The 26,907-nt window shown below is 38.3% G+C and overlaps 1 protein-coding gene across 2 annotated transcripts in view; it reads right to left on the bottom strand.

The window, feature by feature from the left end:
* Positions 1-26,907, bottom strand: part of Fsip1 (fibrous sheath interacting protein 1) — a 222,042-nt gene that overhangs the window by 132,056 nt on the left and 63,079 nt on the right. For both annotated transcript variants that reach the window (XM_063250299.1, XM_063250300.1), the window contains exons 9-10: positions 18,575-18,733; positions 3,965-4,102 (exon numbers count right to left, since the gene is read on the bottom strand). In XM_063250299.1, coding sequence (XP_063106369.1) covers positions 3,965-4,102; positions 18,575-18,733 — 297 coding nt within the window. The remainder of the gene's footprint in view (positions 1-3,964; positions 4,103-18,574; positions 18,734-26,907) is intronic.

Here is a 26,907-nt window from a genome sequence, read left to right as displayed (position 1 = left end):
GTTCTGTATGCGTTTTTCTTCCCCCTCTGGGTGACCTAATTGATATCTTAACCAATGCTCTCCTCTGTAAAGAATTGTAAAACCTAACCTAATTGATATATTAACCATTGTTGCCCTCTACAAATAACAGAGGTGGTGTTAGAATAAGCTGACAAAGGATTGTTAATTACTGCTAGACCTCTGTTCTCTGCTAAGGAAAACAAAGATCTTCCTCATTAGCAGATTTCCTGATCTATGCCCATAACCCCTTACTTTGTAAACTGTGATATATACTTAAAGGCGGCAAGTATAGAAGAGCAACATACAGCCTTTGCAACTTCCAACTGCACTGTGTCGCTGGGCCCAGGATAAAATAAATCAGTGCTGCTTTTATAAAATATGTTTTTGCCTCAGTTTTGAACTCGAGTTTGGGGGCTCATTTGTGGATTACAAGAGTGACCACACATTACTTCTTTTACCCAAACCAGTGATCCTGAAGAGATGCTGCATTGCAGCAGCAAGAATAGGATAAAACTACAAAATTAGCCATTTCTAAGCCATATTCAAAACTATATTCTCTTGTTGGTAGGCAGTATACTAATTTTTTTATTATATAAAAGACAATCTTACCTTCTCCTTAAATACATGTTAGTAAACTCCAAAATTAACTTTCAGTAGAAGACATAAGCCAGTTAATCAATGTCAAATATTTGGGAAACACACATACTTTATATTTTCAATAATATCACTTCACACCAAACATAAATATGCCAAGAATCAAAAAGAACAGATATTCTCTAGCATTATTCTCTTAATTTTAAAGTAAGGAAACCAAGGATCTAAGAGACTAAATGATTCATTTGAAGTAATAGAGAAGGCTCCTGATAAGACTGAAACAAAGACTCAGGTCTCAGATTACCAATCAGAACAGTGCCTAGCTGTGTACAACGTACAGTCAGTTTTGTAGAATTTGACACAGGTCATGTGGTACACAATATTAATCCATAGGGCTATTATGAAATGCTAAGCCATAAAAACACAGATAATAGCCTTTAAAATTTTTGACTATAAAACACAAAGTTATGAAATCAAAATGTATACAGAAGAGTCTAAACATTTTGCTCATGACTATTACTGTTTATAATGAATTTATCACATTTTAATTTAATCATTTACAACTCTAATTATTTAAATACAAGATGACCAAAATTATATATTTATTTCGTTAGTTTTTATAAAATATATAATAGGAAATATAAAAGTGTCAATTTTATCAAATTTATCCAATGCAAGAATCCATTGGTTGAAATGACACCTGCCCGAGTGATGCACTGACTAAATGCACTAAACAGTTACGGGGTTAAAAATATGAACCCAGAAAAGAAAGCAAATAGATATCAGAAAGGTATTACAGCATAGTTACCCAATGCTAACAATTTCAATCTCATCTCCACTTGCTAGCTGCAAAGCCTTGAGAACGTTCTGCCAATTTTCTTTGCCTCCATTTTTTAATTGATAAAGACAGTAGTATTTACTTTGTAGGGTGTTTGTAAAGATCAGACAACTTTGTGTATATAAAATACTTGGAACAGCTTCTGGCTAGAAAGTGTTATTTAGTAATTTCTCTTCTCTATTTATTATTCTTTCTGCATAGGCAACAACCAATTCACAATATTTGATATGCCTCTAAGTGTGGCCAAACTTTATATAACATTGGAATATTAGGACATTTTTTAAAGGACCTAAGTTTTGAGTCCAAAATTAATTAATGGCAGAGACATGGCAGAAAAAAATGTTTAAAGTAGGTAATAAAGAGTCAGTTATCTTACTCTGTTCAGACTTCCATAACAATACCATAAACTGGGTGGCTTGTAAACAATAAAAATGTATTTCTCACAGTTCACGGTTGGCTGTGAGGTCCAAACCAAGGTGGCAGCAGATTCAGTACCTGGAGAGGGCCTATTACATAGCTCACAGGACAGCACTCTCTCATTATGTTCTTACATGGTATAAAGGGAGAATAAGTTTCCTTGGGTCTGTTTTGTAAGAACACCAAATGCATTGACAAGGACTCCACCTTCATGACTTAACCGCCTCCCTAAAACCCCACTTCCTACCGTCATGATCTCAGGGGTTAGGATTTGAACATGGAGTAGGCAGGCAAGGAACACAGCACCTAGACCACAGCAGTCAGAAATCAGAACTAATTACGGAGGATGACAGGCTCCGCCTGGCTTGGAAGTGCCAACACTTTTCAAAACTAAACCACACCTCGAGTTTATGATGTCCACCACCACCACAACTACTGGTGAAGGGCCCATTTACACCTCCTAATCATCCCTACATGTCAACAAACTAAAAGGGGAAAAATCACACAGAAAATAGAAATCGAGTTTTCCCTCAAATGTAATACTCATAAATTTTACAGAAAGCAAACAAAATTGAGCCATAAAGAGCAGTCAGCCAGGAATGGTGGTGATAATCCCAGCATTCAGGAGGCTGAGGCAGGAGGGTCACTGCAAATTGCAGGCTAGCCTGGGATACAAAGTAAGTTCAAGACCAGCCTGAACTGCATAGTGAAACTGTCACAGAGAAAGAGAGAAAGAGAGAGAGACAGACAGAGACCGAGGCAGAGAGACAGCAAGACTAAGACAGACAGAGACCGGCAGAAAGAGAGAAATTCAAGGAATTTATCCCCTTTAGATCAGCTTTCCAACACACATTGGATGACCCTAGACCTGCATTAGGCCCCCAGGGAGCTAAGAACAGCAGCTCAGCAGGACATAACGCCTGGAGTCTCAATCAAGATTGCTGTGTATTCTTTTTTTTTTTTTTTTTTAATTGGTACCGGGGATCGAACTCACAACCGCCTGCTTGCAAGGCAGGTGCTTATGCCGCTGAGCTAAATCCCCAGCCCCAATTGCGGTGCATTCTTGAGGAGGAGACTGAAAAAGATAAGATCTTAATCAAAATCATGTATCTGATGCTTACCCGCATAGAGCAGCACATAACAATGGAATGAGGAGAAGGAAAGAGTGACTTAGAAGCTAAAAATTCCATGAAGAGTAGCTTATATGTGGCTAAACACGGGGGGATAATTCTGAGAAAGGGACAATAAAGGTGGGAAAAAAAGGTTTTCAAAGATCATAGAGATCTGTGAGAGGCTACGACAACAAATCAGCCATACTGGTTAAAATACAACAAGGCTTGAAGATCACTGAAGACAGAGTTTAGTAGGAGACAAAAATTGGAAGAGTATGTAGGGAGAATCACAAGTTCAGCCTTTCCATTCATGACTTTAGGTAAAAACCAAGTATCCAAGAAACATCCTATGGGTAGCTTGAAAACTGTAATATTTTAATTGTAATAGGACATTTCTGAAAGGTTCAGAATATCAACTAGATAATAAGGAGCTATCATCAGTAACACTGTATCTTTAAATTGTCAGCAAGAAAAATATAGTAGACTCCAAAAGATTTACAATGTATTAAAATTAATTAATAATTAATTACTAGCATATGAGAACAAAAGTAGAAGTGTTGAAGCTATAAATTCAACACATAAGGGTGGTTTTATAAAGAACTATTCATTTTTTTAATATTCATGTTTGTCAGACCTGAGATACTAGGATTAAGGATCATTATTTTAACTATAAATAGCATCTCACATGTTTATTATGTTATGTAAATTACTTAAATTAAGGACCATTTAAAACCCTATGAATCATGCTTTTAGCCTTTACTGAAATTCTTTTTTTTTTTTTTTTTTGTATTTTTCATTTTTATCGGTACCGGGGATCAAACTCACGACCACCTGCTTGCAAGGCAGGTGATTACACAGCTGAGCTAAATCCCCAGCCCCTTTACTGAAATTCTTATTGACAAATTCATGTCTGGTTTAATACACATGAGCAGTTGTAAAAGGTCAAATAAAATAGAAAGTTTTTAGCATTTTCATTAGATATGATTAAATTTAAAAGACTTACCACATTTTCCTTGATCTTCCTCAGTCTTTCATCTATCTCTTTCAGTCGATTTTTCTGATCCCGCTGCTCTTTAGTGTCTCGGAGTACCTGTTCTCCTGGAGTTATTTCCACATTTCTTTCATCAACAAGGTCAGGTTCCTAATTTTAAAAAAAGTGTTTTTCATAGGCTGCTAACATGTCCCGATCACCCACCACTCCAAAGAGACTGAGCCAGTTTGGCTTCTTGAACAGTATTTTTTCCTTTCAAAACGTACATAATATAAGTAGGGAAATTAACTTTTGCACTCATTTGGAAAGCAGGAAGATACAGAGGGGTGGGCCTTGCGCCTGCCTACAGCAATTTCCCGGCTTCCTGTCATGCTCAGCAGGCTCCAGGGATCTTGGGCCTGCCCTACTGTGCCCTCAACTCTGGAGACTGGGCAGCCTGAGGTGCATCTCCACACCATCCCAAGCCCCAGGAGTTTGGAATCATCACCCTCTCCTGTCAGGGAACTTTCCGGTTTCCTGCCACACTCGGCCTTCTTGGGCCTGCCTGCAACAACTTCCCACCTTCCTGCTGTGATCTGCCAACTCCAGGGAACTTAGGCATGCATATGCCCTCAATTCTGGAAACTGGGCAGCAGGAGGTAGGTGTCCCTGCACCATCCTGAGCCCCAGGAGTTTAAGATCATTGCTCCCACTGGCCAAGGAATTTCACAGCTTTCTGCCACACTCCACTGGCTCTGCAGGTCGTGGACTGCCTACCACAACCATAGTGACCCTCTCTCAATCCACGGAACTGGGCGGCCAGAGTCCCAGGACCTGAGGGCATGAAGAGGATTTCCAACAGGCCTAGGGGAAGCCTTAGAATAACACTTGAAACTAGGGAAATATAGGAAAATGACAAAACAAAAGACTAAAATGCAATCTCAAACTTCCAGCCCATCCTAAGGAACCTCAGGAGGTCTGTACATAGAAGAAAATATATGCCATACACCTGAAATACCTGAAATAATAGCAACTGAAATAAAGAAGCAACTCCAGGAAGCTTTAAAGGAATTCAAACTAGAAATAATCTCCCAGGGAAAAGAAGAAATTATAAAAGACATCAAAGAGATGCTAAACATATCTAAAGAAGACACAGTTAAAAAATTGGAGGAACAAAACAAAAAAACAGAATCCTGGATGAACAATATAAGAAACAAACAGAATACATGAAGCAGATTCAAAGAGATATACAAGAAGTCAAAAATTCCACTGAAAGTTGTGAAAACCACCTAAACCAAAGTGAAGACGAATTTCAGACCTCAAAGACAAAATTGCAGCTAGTGATCAGGAAAGGAAAGATCTGTTAAAAATAACAAGGAATCAGGGAATAACAAGTCAACAGCTGCAAGATGATGCAAAGAAAAACAACAAAAGATTGATAGGGATAAATGAAAAAGAAGGGGACAACATTAAGGATATCCAGAGGATATTTAGAGAAGTAATAGCTGAAAATTTCCCAAACATGGGAATGGAAACAGACATCATGATCAGGGAAGCATATAGAACTCCAAAATAGCCATAACCAAAATAAAACTACATACAGACATATAATAATCACCATCCCAGAAATTCAATGTAAGAATAGAATATTAAAAGCTGTCAGAGAGAAAAGACAGACCACCTATAAAGAAAAATCTATGAGAATCACAGCAGACTTCTCAGCACAAACAATAAAGTCAAGAAGAGCACAGAGTGAAGTATTTCAGATACTAAAGGAAAATGATTTCCAACCTAGATTGATGTACCCTGAAAAACTGTCCTTCAAAATGGATGGAGAAATAAGATACTTCCATAACAAAGAACAGCTGAAGAACTTCATGATCACCAAGCCAACCCTGCAAAGAATACTGAAACAGTTTAGATACACTTAGGAAAAAACCACTAAGCAAAGCAGACAATTAAACAGAATGGAAAGATAAAGATGCAACAGCAGAAAGATAACATGTCAACAATAAACCAATATATAACAATTCTAACCATTAATATTAATGGCCTCAATTTACCAATTAAAAGAAACAGACTTGCAAAATGGATAGGGGCTGGGGATTTAGCTCAGCGGCATAAGCACCTGCCTTGCAAGCAGGCAGTCGTGAGTTCGATCCCTGGTACCGATAAAAAGGAAAAAGACAAAAAAAAAAAAAAAGAAAGAAGAAACAGACTTGCAAAATGGATCAAGAAACAACATATAACCATATGCTGACTACAGGAAACCCATCTAACCCAAAAGGATACTCACAGACTGAAAGTCAAAGGATGGAAAACAATATTTCATGCAACAGGAACGCCCCCAAAAAGCAGAGGTTGCTGTTTTGTTTGCAGACAATGTGAACTTCAAACCAAGAATGATCAGAAGAGATAAAGAAGGTCATTACATACTGGTTAAGGAAAAACTTCAAGAGGAAGAGATAAGGATCTTAAATATATATGTACCAAATTCCAGAGCACCCAGTTATATAAAGCAAGTATGAAAAGAAATGAAAAACCAAATTAGCAGTAACACAATTATAACAGGAGGCCTTAATACACCATTGACACCAAGGAACAGATCAACCAGACAGAAAATCAGCAAAGAAATAACAGAACTGAATCATACCTGTGAACGAATGGACTTGATACACATATACAGAGTGTTTCATCCAACAACATCAGAATACACATTCTTCTCAGCAGTACATGGGATATTCTTTAAAACAGACCGTATACTAGCCCACAGAACATATTTAAATAAATGCAAAAGAGTTGAAATTATCCCATGCATGTTATCGGATCATAGCGCCATGAAACTATAAATTAATGATAAAAGAAACTGCAAAAACCCACAAACTCATGGAAATTGAATAACACACTCTTGAGCCATCAGTGGGTTACAGGGGAAATTAAAGAAGAAATTAAACAATACCTACAAGCAAACAAAAATACAAATACAACTTACCAGGATCTGTGGATGCTATGAAAGCTGTCTTCAGAGGCAAATTTATTGCACTGAGTTCTCACATCAGGAAAACAGAGCGCATATAAATAAATAACCTAATGCTACAACTGAAACATCTAGAAAAAAAAGAGAAAGTCAAGCCCAAAGCCAAAAGAAGGGAGAAAATTATAAAAATCAGAGCAGAAAGTAATGCAATAGAGACTAAGAAAACAATACAAAGAATCAATGAAACAAAGAGTTGGTTCTAGGAAAGAATAAATAAAATTGATAAGCCATTAGCCAACCTTATTTTTAAAAAGGGAAGAAAAAGCTAAAATTCATGAAATAAGGAATGAAAAAGGCGAAATCACTACAGATTTGTAAAAATACAGAAGATCATCAACACCTATTTCAAAAACCTCTACTCTCATAGGCTTGATAACACAGAAGAAATAGACAAATTTCTAGAAACACATGAAGTACCAAAGCTAGCTCAAGAAGATGTAAAACTGCTGAATAACCCAATTTCTATTAATGAAACTGAAAATGTAATTAAGTCCTTACCTACAAAGAAGAGCCCAGGCCCAGATGGATTCCCTGCAGAATTCTACAACAAATATAAAAAGACTTACTGCCGACACTCCTCAAACTCTTCAGTGAAATTGAAAGGGAAGCAATCCTTTCTAAGTCATTCCTGGAAGCAAATATTACTCTAGTACCAAAACCTGAGAAAGACCGAACTAAAAGAGAGAACTACAGGCCAATCTCCCTAATGAACACAGATGCAAAAATCCTCAATAAAATATTGGCAAATAGGATACAGCAAATCATCCTGATGAACAATTATACACCACGACCAAGTGGGATTCATCCTAGGCATGGTTCAACATACATAAATAAATAAATGTAATCCACCATATCAATAAAGCCAAAAGTAAGAATCACATGATCTTTTCTATAGATGCAGAAAAAGCTTTTGATAAGGTCCAACATTCATTAATGATAAGAACCTTACAGAAAATTGGAATAGATGGTCTTCACCTCAATATAATAAAGGCCAGGTATGACAAATCAACAGACAGTATCATACTAAATGGCCAAAAACTGAAGGCCTTTACCTTAAAATCAGGCGCAAGACAAGGATGTCCCTTATCACTGCTCCTATTTAATATAGTACTGGAAATACTAGCCAGAGCAATTAGACGAGACAGAATTAAAAGGGGTAAAGATAGGACAAGAGGAGGTTAAATTATTATTATTTGCAGATGACATGATACTCTACATAGAAGACCCCCAAAACTCCATTGAAAGACTCCTGGATATAATAAATAAATTCAGCAATGTAGCGGATATAAAATCATAACTCGAAACTCAATAACATTCCTATACACTAACAATAAAATCACTGACAGAGAAATAAGAAAAGCCACACCTTTCACACTAGCAACCAAAAATGAAATATTCAGGAATTATTCTCACGAAAGAAGTGAAAGATCTATATAGGGAAAATTATAACACACTGAAAAAAGAAATTGAAGAGGATCTCAGAAAATGGAAAGACATCCCTTGCTCATGGATAGGAAGAATAAATATTGTGAACACGGCTATTCTCCAAAAAATGTTATACAGATTCAATGCAATCCCAATAAAAAATACCATCAACATACCTTACAGATCTAGACAAATCACTTTTAAAATTCATCTGGAACCAGAAGAGATCTACAATAGCAAAGACAGTTCTAAGCAGCAAAGGCAAGGCAAGAGACATCACAATCCCTGACTTGAAGTTATACTACAAAGCAACTGTAGTAAAATCAACTGGAATCAAAACGGAGCCGAAGATCAATGTAGTAGATGAGAAGATACAACCACAACTACAAACACACTCAACCACCTTATCTTTGATAAAGGGGCAAACATGTTCACTGGAAGAACGACAGTCTCTTTAATAAATGGTATTAGAAAAACTGGCTCTCCATGTGCTGAAAACTAAAACTATATCCATGCCTATCACCATGTACTAAATTAAAATCTAAATGGATCAAAGAGCTGAATATTAAAACAGAAACACTAAATCTGTTGGAAGACAAATTGGATAAAAACCTTGAAGACATAGGGGTAGGTAGAGAATTTATGAACAGGAATCAAACCACACGGGAAATATTTCCCAAAATCAATAATTGGGATCACATATTATTAAAAAGTTTCTGCACATCAAAAGAAATCTCCAGCATAGTGAAAAGAAAACCCACAAACTGGGAAAAAAACCTTAGTGAACTGTCCCTCAGACAAAGGACTTCTGTCTAAAACATAATTTTTAAAAAATCAGATCCCCGAAATTCAAAGATCCAATCCAAAAATGGGCATCTGAGATGAATACACACTTTTCAGATGAAGAAATACAAATGGCAAATAAATACATGAAAAAATGTTCATCATCATTACTCATTAGAAAAATGCAAATTAAAACCACACTGGGATTCCATCTCACTCCCGAAAGAATGGCCAAGATCAAGAAAACTACCAACAACAAATGCTGGAGAGGCTGTGGGTAAAAAGGAACTCTCCTGCACTGTTGGTGGGAGTATAGACTGGTGCAACCATTGTGGAGGTCACTCTGAAGATTTCTCAAAAAGCTGGGATTGGAAGTCCCATTTGTTCCAGCTATTCCACTTCTAGGCATATTCCCAGAAGAACTGAAAATATCATACCACAGTGATTTATGGGCACCCATGTTTATAGCAGCACAATTTGTAATAGCCAGATCTTGGAAACAACCTAAGTGTCCATCAACTGAGGAATGGATAAAAAAAAAGCTGTGGTATTTTTATACAGTGGAGTACTACTCAGCTATAAAGAATGATCACATTGGGATATTTAAATAAATGGATGCAGCTTGAGACCATATTCATAAGTGAAATAAATCACACTCACATGTATAAATACCGAATAGTTTCCCTAGTGTAAGAAATGGTAAGAATACATAAAAGTATATGGTAATCATGGGATTTCCCATTATATTGCTTTGAAACCTTATAATGTTTTCATTCATTGATTGGAATGGTTTTATTCTGGGTTGATTTTATTTTCTGTGATGGCATGAACAGCTATTTTGAAGAAAACAAGACATTATAATAGCTATTGCTGATTTAATATCATCTTGTTTTGAAGTCCCACCAAACTTTTGTTCTTCTGTCTCCATCGGTTTTATCATGTTGTATCTTACTGGATTTTATTAGATGTGATAGTGTAAACAAAATCTTTTATGGACAAGGAGATAATATAGTAACCATTGTTCGTTTTCTGTTAGTTGGTTCTGAATACCCTGTAGTACTTTCATTCTCTTGAATGGTTTTACACTGTCTTGTTATGTTTGATACTATAGTATATGAAGGTATACTCAAATATTTCAAGAAAAGAGACACTATGGTAGCTACTGTTATGTCAGGTTGTCTTGTGGTGAAACACTATGTTGCTTAAATTGTTTTGTTCTGACTTGCTTTGTTATGTCCTCTTTTATTTTAATCTTTTTTAAAATATAAATAAATAAATAAAAGAGGGGTGGCCAGAGAGAAGGGAACCTACATTCTGGTCCCTACCCTGATGCTTAATCAGCATGAAATCTTAGAGAAATCACAGCTTCTCTGGACTTCCATTTATAATATATAAATAAGAAGAAGGAAAAACACTGCCCATCAGTGTTCTTAAGAGGCAGCTGTGTAATAACGAGCAGAAAACCGGACTTGGCATAGTCAGGAATTTGGAATACTGGATCCTGACTAAGATGATCTTAAAGAAGCAAACAAACTCTTCTGAGCTTCAGTTTTATCGTTCGTAAAATGACAATAGTATGAGATGTAATCTAAAAGTTATCACAGCATGTAATAGACAGCACAAATCTTAGTTCCCAATAGTGTGAGCTGAATGTGCCCTTTGAAGAAAAATAATCGTTATATAATGAAAGTACACCGTACTTATTTTTCCTAGTTTTCAATCTATATATAGTAATATTGGTTAATATTATTTCTAGAGGATAAAAAACGGGTATTTACTAACCATAAGTGTATCCTATCTCTAAAACTAAATGCCTTTTCTTCTTTCCTACAGATCTCCTATTCTGTGTTACCACATGGCTAACCAGCACCAGTGACATTTGTGAAGTGACTCAATCCAGAATTCTCCCTTGCACATAGTTGGCCACCAAGAATACTCTCTTCTAGCTCCTACTGCCTGTCTAACAAAGGCTTTTCAGTATTGCATTGCATTCTTCATGCTCTGCACATGAATGCTCACACAGCCAAACACTAAGGATGCCAGGGTCTATCAACAGCAGAATGGCAAAATGTGGTTAGGCCCTGACATCCTTGGGATAATCAGAGTCTTTCTCCCTGGTGCCAGTATCATGGTTAGGTTCAATCAATGTTGGAAAACTATTAGGAGGTTGGAAGGGAAAGGACAGAAAGCTTGAGATATTTTCCCTTCCTTTTCCTGCTTTGGCAACAAAGTTGGGGCAAGAGTTCCCCAGGTTTTCTTAGAGTCAAACGGACATTCACACTCAAAAACGAACAGAGGCTACACACAGAGCCAATGGACTCCAGAAGGATACGAGATGGGAAGCACAGCAGGGGAGTATCAGGGGCCCCTTTTCAATGGGAGTATGTGCTCAAAGTCCATGTCATAGAGGTATAGGGACAAGGGAGGAGAAAGCTGTGCTGTCTTAGTCACTTTCCCATTACTAAGACACAATATCAGACACCTACAAACTGAATGAGGAGAGGTTAATTTGGGCTCATTGTTTCATGGCAGACTGGCTTCAAGGCAGAAACAGGATGCCCAAGGGCCACAGCAAAGGAAAAAGCGCTCAACCCATGGCAGAGAGGAAGCAGACAGAAAAGGGAGGAGCCAGAAACAAGAGTTCACCTTTCCAAGTCACACCCCCAGCAAGCCACCTCCAACCAGTGCCTGTCTCCAAACAGCACATTCAACTACTGAGCTCTTCAAGGGATGAACCCACTGGTGAGTACAGAGCATCCCCAGGAGCCAATCAATTCCCACACACTTGGAACTTTTAAGGGATATTTTAGTCTACACCATAACATGCCCCATTCTTGAAACCTTCAAGTCCCACCACGGCCATCACCTCTTGAATCGACCCTGGAGGCATAGAGCTGAGGGAGGTGAGCAGGAGACAGCCTCAAACACAAAGACCACTGCCCTTAGGGAAGCCCAAATATGGCAGGTCTTTATAATTTTCCCAATTCAAAGGGTCAATTTTAATGTAAGAAAAGTTGCTTCCCAATATGTGGTATTCCAACTCTTATCAGATTTCTAGGCCTGGGAAGCAGAGTTAGGCAGTTAAGGACTATCCCAATCCTCCTGGGGAAGGGGGAAAGGACTGATTAACCCTTTACGGATACGCTATTACGAAAGCTTCTCACTGAGCTCCTATGACTCTTTTTATTCCTCCATCCACTGCTGTTACCTCTTACAGGGCCTAACACCCTTTACCAGCTCCTTTAAATCTATTGAAAGCTTTTCTCAAAAGTATCTTCAAAAATCAGTCAGATCTTCCTACCGTTTCTTGTCCAGAACTCTAACTGGTACAATGTGTGAGAAGGTATTTTAATGTAGAAATACTGTAAACTGGAAGAAAACTTGACAATGATTAACTTGATGGCAAAAATCTGGATATTGTATCCTATTTTTTCTTGTACCTTTTTTGTAATTCTTGAGTTTTCTTTTCTTTTTTATTGGTACATTTTAGATACACATAAAGACAACATTCATCATGGGGAATTTGTACTTCTACATGATATATCTTGCTTCTTCTGTTTTTCCCATTCTGTTCCCCTCCCCTCAACTCCTCTTACAAAAGCTTTGCTTCTGTTTTTTCAACAATAAACATGTTATCAACTTCATAAGCAGAAGAGCCATTTTTTATTTTTAACAAAATAAAAGGATTATTTTACCAAAGATAGTTTTGCTCTGCACTAACAATGTGACTCTCTATATCCAAAATAAATAGCCATGAAGGTTAGATTTTAGCCCCAGTTCTAGGGAATAATCTGTGTACTTCTGAGGATATTATGTCCTAGAAAGGTTTTAGTTTCTTCTAAGAAATTTTATTCTAGCATCAATGGCTTATAAATCTGTAAATCTCTACAGTCAGGATATGTAATGACTTTCCTTAGTCATGGTTTCTGATAGCATAACCATACGGTTCAAATATCTGAAGAACACCAAGTGATAAAAGCAGAGTCCAAGTGTAAATTAAAAAGGGAGTCACTGATGTTGGCAAAAAGCACCCAGGTGCATACACAAAAAACTATATGGTGCCAGGAGGTTGTTTTCTCGCAATAAAATGTCAGTCAATTATATGATTTTCAAGATCACAAGAAATGTCTTGATTTCCTACCACAGAAATAAAGTATTTTCAGCAGACTCTCCAACCAACATATTGTTTCTGTGATTCCTGGCCATACAGGCACAGTTTTATGAAGAATTCATCAAAAGCTCTCCCTAATATGCACATAATGCTAAGGGAGCCACAAGAAGAGAATTATCCCTCAGGTAAATTGATATTCTTTGATTTGACTAATTGATTGCCAAGGGATTTGAGTTCATCCTTAGAAAAATATCTGTGGTGCTGACTGAGCCAACTGGGATCTCTGAAGCTAAATAAACTCATTTTCAAAAGTCAAACCCAGATGAAATTACAGCTTCCTAAGTTAACTGGGATGCAAGTAAGTCACGCATTCAGGGCTGAAAACCTCCCTGAGCAAAGCTACTGTGTCCCATTTTAAGGCAGTGTGCCTGCTTCCACAGGCAGCTGCTATTTCCTGTCGTCGGGTGGATCGTTTGCCTGCCGGTCCCAGAGGGAGTGGGGGAAATCTTTCAAATAGATTTGTCTACCATCTTGGAATATTGCCATAAAATAAAAACACCTTGATTGTACTGTGGCTGAGTAGAAAAACAAATATAAGCTTCACAGTAATCTAAGTTATAGGTGTCAAGAGCCATTTCCCAGATTTGTCTGAGAACGTCTAACAGGAATGTGTAATGGAGACTGTTTGGTCTAGAGGCAAGCACCTCTGAAATGACTTCTTGTTTATTCCTCAGCCCAGGAATCTATACTTTTGTTGGCACACTTCTGCATTTTCTGGAAATAAGCACCAGTCCAGTGCCTGTGACTGGCATATGTTGAAAAACTACAAGATGTCTGCTCTTAAAGAGTGATTAAGTAAATTTGGGGCTCTAAGTGGCCTCTGTGGCCAGTACTAAAACTATGCAAATCCTTGAAGCCAACAATATACAATAACATCTTTTAAGATTACATATTGAACAGTGGTCTATATTTTCTCAATTTTAAGTCATATTGAAACAAGAAGAGACCAGAAATAATAAACTTTATTGCTGTCAGCTAGAGCATGACCTTGGTAAGAAAAGAGATGGATACAGTTTTCCTCAAATGAAAGCTTGTTAAACCAGACACAGTGGCACACACCTGTAATCCCTGGAAGACTGGAAGATCACAAATTCAAGCCCAGCGTGAGAAAATTAGTGATTTAGTGGGACTTTGTCTCAACTAAAAAATAAAAAAAGGAGTAGCGATATACCTCTATGCAAAGGACCTGATTTCAAGCTCCAGTAACACACACACACACACACACACACACACACACACACACACACACGGTCTGTTAATTTTTTTGTTGGTCTGTCTAAATTGTGTAAAGCAATATTTTAAGAAGATAAATCAAACTAAAAAGATGTTTATATTTAAGTAGATTAGTTGGTTTAGGAACAAAGGAATGAAGATATTTCATAACTTTCTTCTTTTCTAATAAATGGTGTTTAAAAATAAAACAAAATAAAGAACAAAGGAATGCCTCTTGTTACTAAGAGGATTGCAGAATACCTTCCTGAAACTGGAAAAAAAAAATACTATCCTTTAGCTGGAATCCTAGATTTAGTAAGACTAATTGCATGAGAGATGAATAAACTATACTTCTTTACAAGAACAAAAAAGAACAGAATGTATTATTGATTCCAGTTGCTTAGGATTTAAGAAACTAAATGCTTACATAACTCCTGTTCCTAGCTATTTCTAGAGAAAGCTGGAGTCTGATATATCTATGAATAAGAAAAATTACACTATGAAACATCACTCAGATTTATGATGGGATTTACAATATGTGGAAAACACTGATTTACAGTGGAGTTCAGAGATGGATATGGAAAGGTAGCACAGCTACACCACAGATCTTCCAAAAAAAATTTGCTTTGATTAGTTCTCTTTTGCTAAGATGAAATGAAAATAAAAAGCAGATGTAAAACCTAGAATCACGTACTATTAACATTACAGCAATGGCAGTAATAAGGCATTCTTTCTTTTGAATGGGATTACCAGGTGCTTTGTTGTACACAAAGGAAATCAGACATGTAAAAGCTAAACGCTAGATCAATTTTACGTGTCTATATCTGTTATTCTAAGCAACGCTTTTGAAGGTAACAATACACAATATTACAACCATTGTCCAATTCCTATCATCTTGTTTTGTAAACCTATACTGTTATTGTATTGGGTTTGTTGTTGTTGTTTGTCTCTTTTGCTTTTTGTTTTTTTTTTTTCCTGTGTCTTAAAAAAAAATGGTCCTAAGCCCCACCCCCCAGCAGTGTACCTAATATCTATCCAGTGTGAAGGTTCAGTAGGAAAGGAGATGTTTTATCTGCCCCTTTCACAATAACCAATGCTTTCTCATCCTCTAACCACACGTCTAGGGTCCCTTAACCTATTCTGACTTAGCTATGTTTATCACTGTTAGTTTATATGCCTACTGATTTAGCACCACATACTTAGCACGTATGGATAACTCAGAAACTCTGTGTCTCTTTCAACTTTTCTGAAAAGTGTTTTCTTGACAACACAACATGGTGTGATAAATACTGCAGCAAACCTGAGGATCTGTGCTCCATAAAAAATTCCATTTGCTAACTCAGTCCTCTACAGTAGCTACCAAGCAAGCATTCAAATATAATGTTGCTATGTTTAGTTATTTTTCAAAAGAAACTAGAAATTTTGAACTTTATATGTATTCATCTCATTTCTAAAATCTGGCTAAAAATATTTTTATAAGTTATCAGCTTTAATATGTACTGCAGGCCACAAGTTTTCGCCTTACAGTGTGTGGTAGTAGTGTTGTGTTTCCCTGATCTCTTCTGCCTCCTGCTCCAGTCCCCCTTCCTGCCCTGTCCCTTCAATGTGCTTTCTTGATATTCCTTCTGGATGGTCTCACTTGCACTCTGAATGACCCCATTATCTTTGCATTGTTACCTTCCATATGGAATAAGTTCCTTAAGTCACATATGACAATAATATTAATTTCATGTATTAAATTCTGTGGCCTGTACTGCAGTACATACCTTTTGTGTATTAAACTAGCTACTCTTCATAAGAATCCTAAGAAATATTATTACCATTTTATAAATGACAGGACTGAGATTTTAGAGAGCCTCTAATTAATGCCCACGTCCACAAAACTAGGAAATGGGAGAGCCTAACTTGAAGCAAGCTTTCTGTACTCTGAGGTACTATATTTGTCTGACTTAACTTTAAGTTCTCCATTATTTCTTATATGCAGTGAGCACTCAGTTAACATTTCATTGATTGATTGCTTAAAACTAGAACCATTCCACTTAAAAGACATTTTGAAAAAGCACAAAGAAAAATTACTGATGAGTAAATAGCATGCATAAGAGTTAAAAATACAAACACATGAAAGTGCACTGTTAGTATTTGTGGTTCGGCCATAGACTGGAGCACATCCATTGGCTAAATAGATAATGCAGGGCTTGTCCAAGATATTTTCAGTGTACTTATTCAAAAGTATCTCAATCCAAAAATTATATCCATAAAATAATTTGCCATGTTAGCATTTCTGCCTTGAAAATTAAATGTGCAATGCTGGTTTTAGTTAGAGATGAGGAAAGTCCAAGAGGAAATTGAACAAACACTCAAAAAGTACTCTCTTTTTTGCATGCAAGAAGCATCAATCACTTCCTTTCAACAACTATGAGCATACGTTTTTGTTTCTCCATCCAATGGGGGTCCCAAAATGTAGGGTTTTTTTCTCTTCTTTGTAAATATATGCTATTTCTCATAAAAATACGTAACCTTGGTATGCAAAAACAAAGTAATCAACTTATTGCTCCTTTCATTATTTCTCAAATATATTATCTGAACCATAAGGGGAACTCTGAAAAAAAAATATGACTTAGATGACAACGATGGAATCTGAAAACAGTCATGCTTTATTTAAAGTTCTAATGGCTTTATAGTCCAAATCTCTAAATTCTCAATTTCTCTTTCAAGAATAACATTAAATAGCCATGAAAAAGACATCTTCCATCTTTCTGTCTTTGAGGTCCTCAATCTATAATAACCAAGGGAAAAAATGCAGCTGAAACACGAAAAGAACAAACATCTCTGAACAACTTTACCACTCTGTCTTGACTTCTTCCTTTGTACACAAGGGACCCAGTAACAAAAAAGAACTGGTGTGACTTGTGTCAGCATCCTGTTCTTCTAAGTGAGGGCAAAGATTCCAATTCTCAAAGTCCTCTCTAGACTCAGATCCCAAACCAGAAATGATTGACCGGAATACTACTATCACTAGTGCTCTCTCTAGGGCTCAAAAGTGGCTGTGCAGGGCCCTTAGAAATGTAATCTGAGGAAGTGAAGATCATCCATGAAGTGCTGCCCGTCAAACTGACTCTGTGGTACTCTGCTCCTCTGCCCCAGTGTAGTTTTAACCAACCTAATGCCAGATCCTTAATCCTCGATTGACAGCTTGGTAAAAGATTCACTGTAAATCAGAAGTACTGCCTAGAACCTAATGATATTTAAACCTTTTAAAGGACCAAGAAAATCACAGCCATCTATAACTGTACAGAAAATGATACAGTGAATACTTTTTTACAAAGCTAGTGGAGGAAGAGCAGAATAACAAAACAGTATATAGTTTCTCTCCAGACTATCACTGAGCCTTAAACTAAATGACAGAAAATACTGAAATATAGTAGGAACAGAAAAAAAAATTTTACTTTCCCAAAGGAATACCACTTTCTGTATTCTATACTGTCTAATCACTTTGCAAAAGAATATTTGATGGAATTATTGAAAGAAGAAACACATCCATTTCAAAACCATCACAAGATAGAAGTCATAAGAGGGTATGCTTTATTCTCCATTTTAAAAGATCTGGAAGATGGTGGTAGAGTGAGGGACAAGTGGCTGCTACTGCTAATATCTAGTACCAGAAGAATAATGAAAAGCAGGGCTCTCAAAGGAGTAATTAATACGATATCTATATTCTTACCTTTCCTCCTGCCTGATCACAATCAAAAATTAGCTTACATCATATAATATTAAAATAAATATTTCTTAAATGACTTCATTCCTGTAAATTACCAACTGAAAGGAAAATTGGTAGAAATAACCAAAGGCAAATACACACTGTTATGGAAATGACAATGACTGCAGTTACAGTCATGAAAAACGTAATTAGGAAAAGAAAAAAAAACCCTTGAGTTAATGAGAAGAGTAGAAGATTATATGAACCAGTGTTAGCACACATAAACCCGAACGGTCTTTGGGCTCTTGAATTAAATACCTGATCATTTTCATTTTCAAGTCTTGGAGAAAAGCTAGAAGCTGCTGGGGAGATAGCAGAGAGCTCTTGGAGTTTTGTGTCAATTTCAGCAAGCTGCTTATGCTCATTGGCTGCAAATGTGTATCCTTCTCCTGGAAACAGCCAACCACAGTGATCCCCCTGAGAGGAAACAAAGGTTACTAGTTCATTCCTGGGGATAAAAAAAATCAGACAAAAAAGATATGGAAAAGATTTTAAAATTGTAACTAAAAAAAAAAAAAAACTACAACTCAGGATACAAAAGATACTCATGCCTTTTTTTCTCTTCCAGGAAACACACTCAAAATTTCAAGTTCTTAAAAAACACAATAAGCCTAAAAATTGGGCTCTGGACCTGTCTTTTTCACCTATAAATTATACTTCTTCCATCCTTAAGGAAGCAGCAATATAAGGAGGCAGAATATTCAACTATAAACACATAAATATGGCTTGTGTTCTGCCAGCCTGCCAGATGGATAACCTAACAGACAGTAGAAATACACACCCTAGATCACTCTCTGTTCCTGGGTTAGATGGAACTAAAATTTGCTCCCCAGAGAGACACACAAGGATAGACCCTCTCTAGTGTCTTGATCAAAGTCTCTCATGCATCCAGCACAGGAAACCTAGTCTGGAGTCATCATGGAAAAGGCCAGTCTTGGTTTCTGTCTGTGTTGTTGTTGTTGTTTATCTGGGGTACCAGGAATCAAACTCAGGACCTCAGGTTTGCCAAGGTAGGTGCTGCACCCCTGAGCTAAATCCCCAGCCTAAAAAAGACCAGTCTGTACGATGACACCCAAAGTAGAGAATCTCTTTAAATCACACACATTTTTGGTCTTAAACACTTTAGATGAAAGGAGATCCTCTAAACTGCCTCTTTTTCCTTCTCCCTCCCCTTCTCCTATCACCTCCCCCTCACAGCTCCCAAACCAAAAGGCAAAAGCTCAATCCACCTGATGCCATGGCTCCCCTTTTGGGTGGCTGAAAACATTTCTTAGGCTGCACATGGTCATTTGACTGCTAACTGACATTATCCTCAGAACCTAGTAGACTCTATGGACTCAAACTGAAAAGGAGCCAACTGGTTTCTTCTTCTCAAAAACTTCAAATCTTTTAACTTTTTCTGATATTAGTTATCACAAAGAATCAGAGAGCTGGAGAACAGAGGGAATCAATGGGCGCTGAGGAAGTCCAGCTTTTCTCCTGGTTCTGAGTACAGTTCCATGCACATCCCACTGCCCCGGAAGGAGGAAGTGCAGCGTGGGGCCTCTCCCTGCCGGGAGGAAAGGCCCTCAGGCACCCGGAAAGGTGCCATTTCATACTTCTCAGCTATCACCACGGCTTTCCTGGGTCCTAAGACCCTCTTCAGCCCAACCTTTGAGTATTTTCCCCCAGAGCCTCTCAAATATTACCTTGCTTCCTCCCTCCATCTTACTTGTCTGGGGCATCCTTGTGACAATTGTAGCCTTAAGTTAATCTCCCTATCTAAAATAGTGTGACTTACAGCCTCTAAGTGACATCTCTGACTCTTTAAACTCTCTATGAATTCCTTAAACAGTGGATTCTTGACTTACACTGGGTAATGTCTGTGATATTTCACACTATCCTGAACTTATAAGGGCCTTCAATATAGTTACACAATAGAAATCTAATAAAGGAACCTAAATTTTGTCTTAAGGCTAAAATCTAAGCAAATATATGTGAAGATTTCTGCATAGCTATATGCATATAATATACATATAATGAATACATATGTATTCATTACATCATGAGATTTGCAATATTAATTATTGCTAATCTCATGATGTAATGAATACATATGTGTTTCCCAAGTGTACAGGCATTATATGGTATGAAACTTAGGAAAGCATCTTATCATACAGATGACCTCTAGACTGAAGTTATTTATGATCATGTTCCTTTTTTCAGGCTTATGTTTATGTAACTGTTAAGTAACTGTGTTGTGCTAGATACGCCTGAAGAATATGCAGTTAGGCAATGTCACTCTAAGGGTAAAGAGTAGGCATTAATTATCTGTACAGTACATCTGTAGACTAGTACTTTAGTCACTATATTTAAAAAGTAGCAAATTTAGACAAAAGTTTGTCATATAATTTATAATTAGATAATCTATTAATAAGTTATTCTATACTAAACTGAAAATTTAAATGTATTTTTAAAAACTCTAATGGATCTAGTATATTAATATAATTATTATGCTAAGATTTTATGTTTGCTATTGGTTTAAGATTTTCCTTATGAAACTTTATCCATGACCTAACATTCTACAGGAATATGATTTTTAAAAGACAATTTGAGCAATATGTTAAGACAGTAAGCATAAGCTACAGTACAGACAGAGTATAACACTGGTTCCTAATACTGATGCTGACCATGATCAATAAAAAAGGTAACACTTCTCTGGACATACTTTTTATTTCAAAGTACTCAATATCCAGGTAGGATTATTACAGTTAACCCTACTGCTCTCACTTCAATAATGGTGGAACTCATCTGGGTGTTCACCAACTGAGGCTTGAAAATCAAAGTTAAAAAAGGTAACTTGGCTAAGAGGACAGCTAATATTTTGGCCCGTATACATCTAGGTTAGCCAGGACTCAAGATATGATGCGACCCTTCCAAGAGGATTCTGCAATTCCAGTGACTTACCACACCTCCCAAGCATGGAGATTACTGGACCCCAAGGACAGGGGTCAACCAGTCTACACTGTTAAAAGGAAGGTCACTAAGCAGGGGATGTCCCTATCTTCCAACGGAAGTCATATTGTCAAGCAAGACTGACTTATCCTGGTAGATGACAAAACTGATAGAGCAGAAGACTACAGAGGAGCTAAGAGACTCCCTGAAGAGCCTTAAATTACAAAAATATATATGGTAGATAAGTGTTGGGCGCAGGTGCTTCACACACCCCGCCCGGGACTAAGGACCACGCCAGCTTCCGCAATGCGCTACGTCCCTCTCCAAATTAGCCACCCCGTGCTCACTTCATATTCGCCCCGTGCTGACTCTGTGGCAACCCCTGATTGGCCACAGCTGGGTATATTGGCCAGAGCCCGCGTCCCATCCCAACCCTGCCTCCTTGTGGCAGCCTGTGATTGGTCACGGCCGAATATATAAGCCAGAGCCCGCGTCAATAAAGCGGCAGTTACCTGTTACCAACAAGAGCGTCCTCTGTCTCAGTGGGGGGCTGCGCCGGTCAACTGGTGGCCCATACGGGGAACGAGATCCTCTCTCCGACAGAACGGAGACGAGAACAGGTAAAACCATCAAGCGCCGATAGCGGGGCTACACGGCGGGCGGGGGCTGACAGGTTAAACTGCTCAACGTTGGTAGTGGGGGCTACGCAACAGGCAGCGGGGGCTGCCGGGCCAGATAGCGGGGGCTATCGGGCAACCTTGGGCGGACGCGTCGCAAGGGATTGAGGAACTCGTAAAGAGAGTTCCGGGAGCCGTAAAAAGGCAGGCTACGGGGGCGCCGTGAAGGGGCGCAGGGATTAAGCTGTCCCCTAAAGAGAAATCTATCTTAAGATGGGTAACACTGCCAGTCAGCCGCTGTTAATTGCTTTGAGCGACTTACTGAGAGAAAAGGGACTGAAAATAAAACGAAAGCAAATCCAAAATTTTCTAGACCAGGATGTTTATAACTGGAAGCTCACTAATCGGGCCAGAGCAGCAGGAGATATATCAGCCCTTTTCCAATTAGGCCAGACTACAGAGACCCCAGTCCGTGTTTTTCATAGCAATGTTTCAGGGGTGAGGAGCAACGATTCCTTCACACCCTCCACCTACAAGTCTCAAAAGGTCTTCAATATCACAAAAACCCCAGTCTGCCTGCAAGCTCCCTACCTTTTTCTGTTGTTTGAAGCCACCACAAATATGATTTTTCTAAATTACTCCACCGCAACCTGTTATGTGTCACAATGTTGGGATAACAGTACACTTTTAGCTGTCGTTATGCAGGTACCCCAGTTCGTACCAATTCCAGTTATGGCAGACCCAGACGAGTTTCATGTGTTCCAGCTCGTGCGCAATAAAAGAGATTTTGGAATCACGGCCGCGATAGTGAGCTACACTTGCCGCATTCGGCAGTCTACTTCTGCTCTGTCGGATTCGCAGACAAAGGAATAGGAACAAAGTATCAAACAAGCATTGCTGGCCGTGGAATCCGGTCAAAGCCCGGCAGCATGGCTCGCCATGCTGTGACGCAGGTGTGGAGCAAAGCATCGCAGGGGGTATCGTCCTTGGCCAGGAGACACCCCGGTCTCCAAGTCGATGAGCATGCGGGTTGGGCTCATAAAACAATACTCCTGCCCCCTCCAAAAGAGCACCGATGAGTAGTGAGGCACAGTCATGACTGCAGCATGACACCTCACGGGGGGCACCGACCCCTGAAGACCCTGCGTCAGTTATAAAGAAAGGGGGAGATGTTGGGCGCAGGTGCTTCACATACCCCGCCCGGGACTAAGGACCACACCAGCTTCCGCAATGCGCTACGTCCCTCTCCAAATTAGCCACCCCGTGCTCACTTCATATTCGCCCCGTGCTGACTCTGTGGCAACCCCTGATTGGCCACAGCTGGGTATATTGGCCAGAGCCCGCGTCCCATCCCAACCCTGCCTCCTTGTGGCAGCCTGTGATTGGTCACGGCCGAATATATAAGCCAGAGCCCGCGTCAATAAAGCGGCAGTTACCTGTTGTTACCAATAAGAGCGTCCTCTGTCTCATTGGGGGGCTGCGCCGGTCAGATAAGGAGGAAGATTAACTGATAATAGAGGTCTTAATTTGACTTGATCTTAACCAACAAAAGTATAGCCAAAAAAAAGATACACAGAAAGAGATAGAATAATAGTACTATTAAACAAAAAGCTATGTTAGATGTAAAATGGGGTCTCCAAACAGTACACCAGCACCTGCCGGCAGTCTCCAGCTGTACCTCTAAATTATAAGAAGTCCTAACTCCCACTTCCTCTAGCCCTTTCAAAATATGCCTTTCAATTTCTCCTAATATGTTTCTATTATGTTATTCTAATGTATATTCAAGTACCTGACTCTCAGGTAATGATTTCTCTCATGTAGGTGTGCCTATAAAATAAGAATAGAAATATAAATATTCTAGCTATTAAACTTCATCTCTTTTGTGATATAAACTAAATTGATATGTTTATATTATCTGGAGCCAGTCCTTATAAAATGTCTTCTGGTCTACTAAACAGTGAAAATTTCAATGGCTCACTGGTCAAATATAACTTTATTTAATGTATTCATTCACCTTTCTTATAATTAAATAGGAGGACATTAGATTTCTTATTGACAAAACAGAAAGGAGTTTGTTGTGCTCTTAAACTCATGTATTATATATTGGGTAAACACTGCAAAATAAGTAGAGGTTAATATTAAAGATAAGAGTTGGGGATTTAACTCATCGGTCTAAGCTCCTGCCTGGTAAGTGTGAGGTCGTGAGTTTAATCCTCAGTATATATCTATATAGAGAGATATAGAGATACATAGATATGGATATAGATTTATGCCAAATATTACTGACTTCCAGCTTTTAGGGCCACTATTCATCAGTATTCTACTGTTATTTTTGACCTAGTCTATTTAATAAGGTTACAAAATGAAGCTTTGGTTTCAATATCTTTGTCCTCTTTTCCACACTATCAAAAGATGTTTGCCCCTCAAACAACAAAATCCATCTTCTTGTGTCTCCCTTAGACTAGTCAGGATGAGACTTAGATCCCTGGCTAGGCAAAATCAATGCCCCTCCTCCACCTGAAGCAGTATAATAGGAAAGGTCAGGTCTTCTGCACCTGCCTAACAATAAGGAATCAAAGTCTTAGGGGTGGGGTCATGAAGTAGAATAGAAAACACTTTTAAAAAGACAAGAAAATAGGATTTTAAAATTGTACTTCGAAAAGAAAAAATACTACAGCTCAGGACACAAAAGTTACTCAGGCTTTTTTTTCACTTCCAGAAAACACACTCAAAATTTCCTAAATGTCTTAAAGACACATTAAGCCTATACATTGGGCTCTGGACCCACCCCTTTCACCTATAAATTATGCTTCCTCCATCCTCAAGGAAGCAACAATATAAGGTAGTAGTCAGCAGATGTCAACTCGAAACACATGGAAATAGTTTTCACTCTGACATAGACTTCCCGATGGGTAGACTGGCAGACAGCAGGAAACACACACCCTAGATAACCCATCTTGAACACACTTCCAAAGCCCCATAACTATCCAGCTCTAGCTTGTGAAGCTCTCTCTTCCTCTCCTCTTTCTCTGGCCTATGCTCCAGTTCTTTGAGTGCATACATTGGAATTTCTGCCTAAGAAAACCCTTCTTGTGCCTCTTATCGACTACTCTCTAATTTTTTTTCCAGCAAACCTCTAAACATGCTCTGTTTAGGGTGGGTTAAGATCCTCACCTCAGCTCCAGAACCACTCAGACCCAATCTGGTGACGGTTTCCATGCTACAATTTTTCCAAAACACATTTTCTGAGCTGCTATGTCAGTGCTCAGGACCTCACAAAAACAAACAAGCAAAACAAAAACAGAATTAACACTAGGATAGTGAAAGAAAAAAATAGTTTTATGATGTCATTATCTGATAACTTACATTCTACAGGGTTTCTCCTGTGGAATAAGTCTCTTAGCCTCCAGTATGGTGCTTTCTAATGTGTCATTTCTTTACTTTAAAAAAGTTTTGTGTGAGTGTGGCCCACTGCAGCCCTTCCAGGGGGAGAACTAGCAGTGTCTCCTGAGATCCACACCATGTTGGAACTTAGGACTCTGGGAAGCCAAGCCAGCACCTCCCCTCCCTGGTAAGGGGAGGCAGGGTGGCAGACTGCAGCCCTTCCAGGGGGAGAACTAGCAGTGTCTCCTGAGATCCACGCCATGTTGGAACTTAGGACTCTGGGAAGCCAAGCCAGCACCTCCCCTCCCTGGTAAGCGGAGGCAGGGTGGCCCACTGCAGCCCTTCCAGGGGGAGAACTAGCAGTGTCTCCTGAGATCCACACCATGTTGGAACTGAGGACACTGTGAAAACAAATGACCATTCTGCCTCCCTGCTTAGCAATAGTGAACCTGATGCTACATGGCCTAGAATCAAATATCCCACTTCCCCTATCCTCCTTCTCCCCCCGCCCGCCCATTAACAAATGGGAACCAGAAATCTGAGCATCTCCTGGGAGGTTGACCATAGCAAATAAGGGGGACTTCCTTCTACCATTTCTTTTAAGGCAAATATTTTTATCACTGTTTTGCTCTTTTCTGATTAACGGTACTGCTCTATTCAATATTCTGTTTTGATAAGTTCTATAGTGGTCTTATTTCATCTTATTTTGATATACAGGATTGAAAGAACAACTATTATAAAGATAACAAAATATACTGTGATACCTATTACTGTTATCCCGGTAACCTGCTGTGAAGTTCTGTATGAATTTCACTGTACGATCTTAGTTGGCTTTATTCTGACTTGTTCTGTTGTATACTTCCAAAATAAAAATTAAAAAAAAAAGTTTTGTGATTTGCTGAATACGAAGAGATCAAGTCTACCCATTAAAATACATGGTATTTTCAAATTTTGTTTTATAAGCCAAAATACAGCTTTCTCTGTGTTTGAATGGTGTTTGGCCCCAGGTGGGTATAGGGTGTACCTAACTCCCTCGTCTGATGCAAAAACAAATTATAACCCAAGAGTATATCCATAAAACTAAGTAACTGGGTCTTAGCCGACCATTAGGCTAACAATGCCCAAAACTTGACCAAAGTCAAATGGCCATTGCAATCCATGAAGGCAGTATACAGGATCACAGAAAGGTATGGTGAATGTTTAAATTTTTAAATCTTATTTCAGTAAAATACACATTGCCAAGAATGATGAGATAAGTGTGTCTGGAGTGGGGATAATTATTTTGAGTATCCTGAGAGGGGGTTCATGGCAACAGGACTTTCATTATAATAAAGTTTTTAAATTTAAACATATACCATATTTTATGAGCATTCAATGTTGATCAAGCATTTACAGCAATGTCTAGCATATAAAAACATCACAAGGTATCACAAAAGAAAGTATTCTTTTGTGGCAATGTCTTCTACTGTAGTAATTTTTTTAAAAATTAAAAATTCACCATATTCTTATCACGCTGCACACATCACTTGCTTTTCTTTGATTTTAAATATAACCTGGAAGAGGTGAAATTATACATTCTGAACATCTTCAATATAGAATGCTGCCCAATTCTAGGACCTTTTTTTCTTTATCATTTAAGCTTTGTTAAATTTAACT

Source organism: Cavia porcellus, unplaced genomic scaffold (assembly GCF_034190915.1).
Source record: "Cavia porcellus strain 051 isolate PalLab524CR breed Dunkin Hartley unplaced genomic scaffold, mCavPor4.1 scaffold_6, whole genome shotgun sequence".
Classification (NCBI taxonomy): Eukaryota; Metazoa; Chordata; class Mammalia; order Rodentia; family Caviidae; genus Cavia; species Cavia porcellus.
The sequence above is the reverse complement of the archived record's forward strand: the minus strand, read 5'-3'. Positions and strand labels throughout refer to the sequence as shown.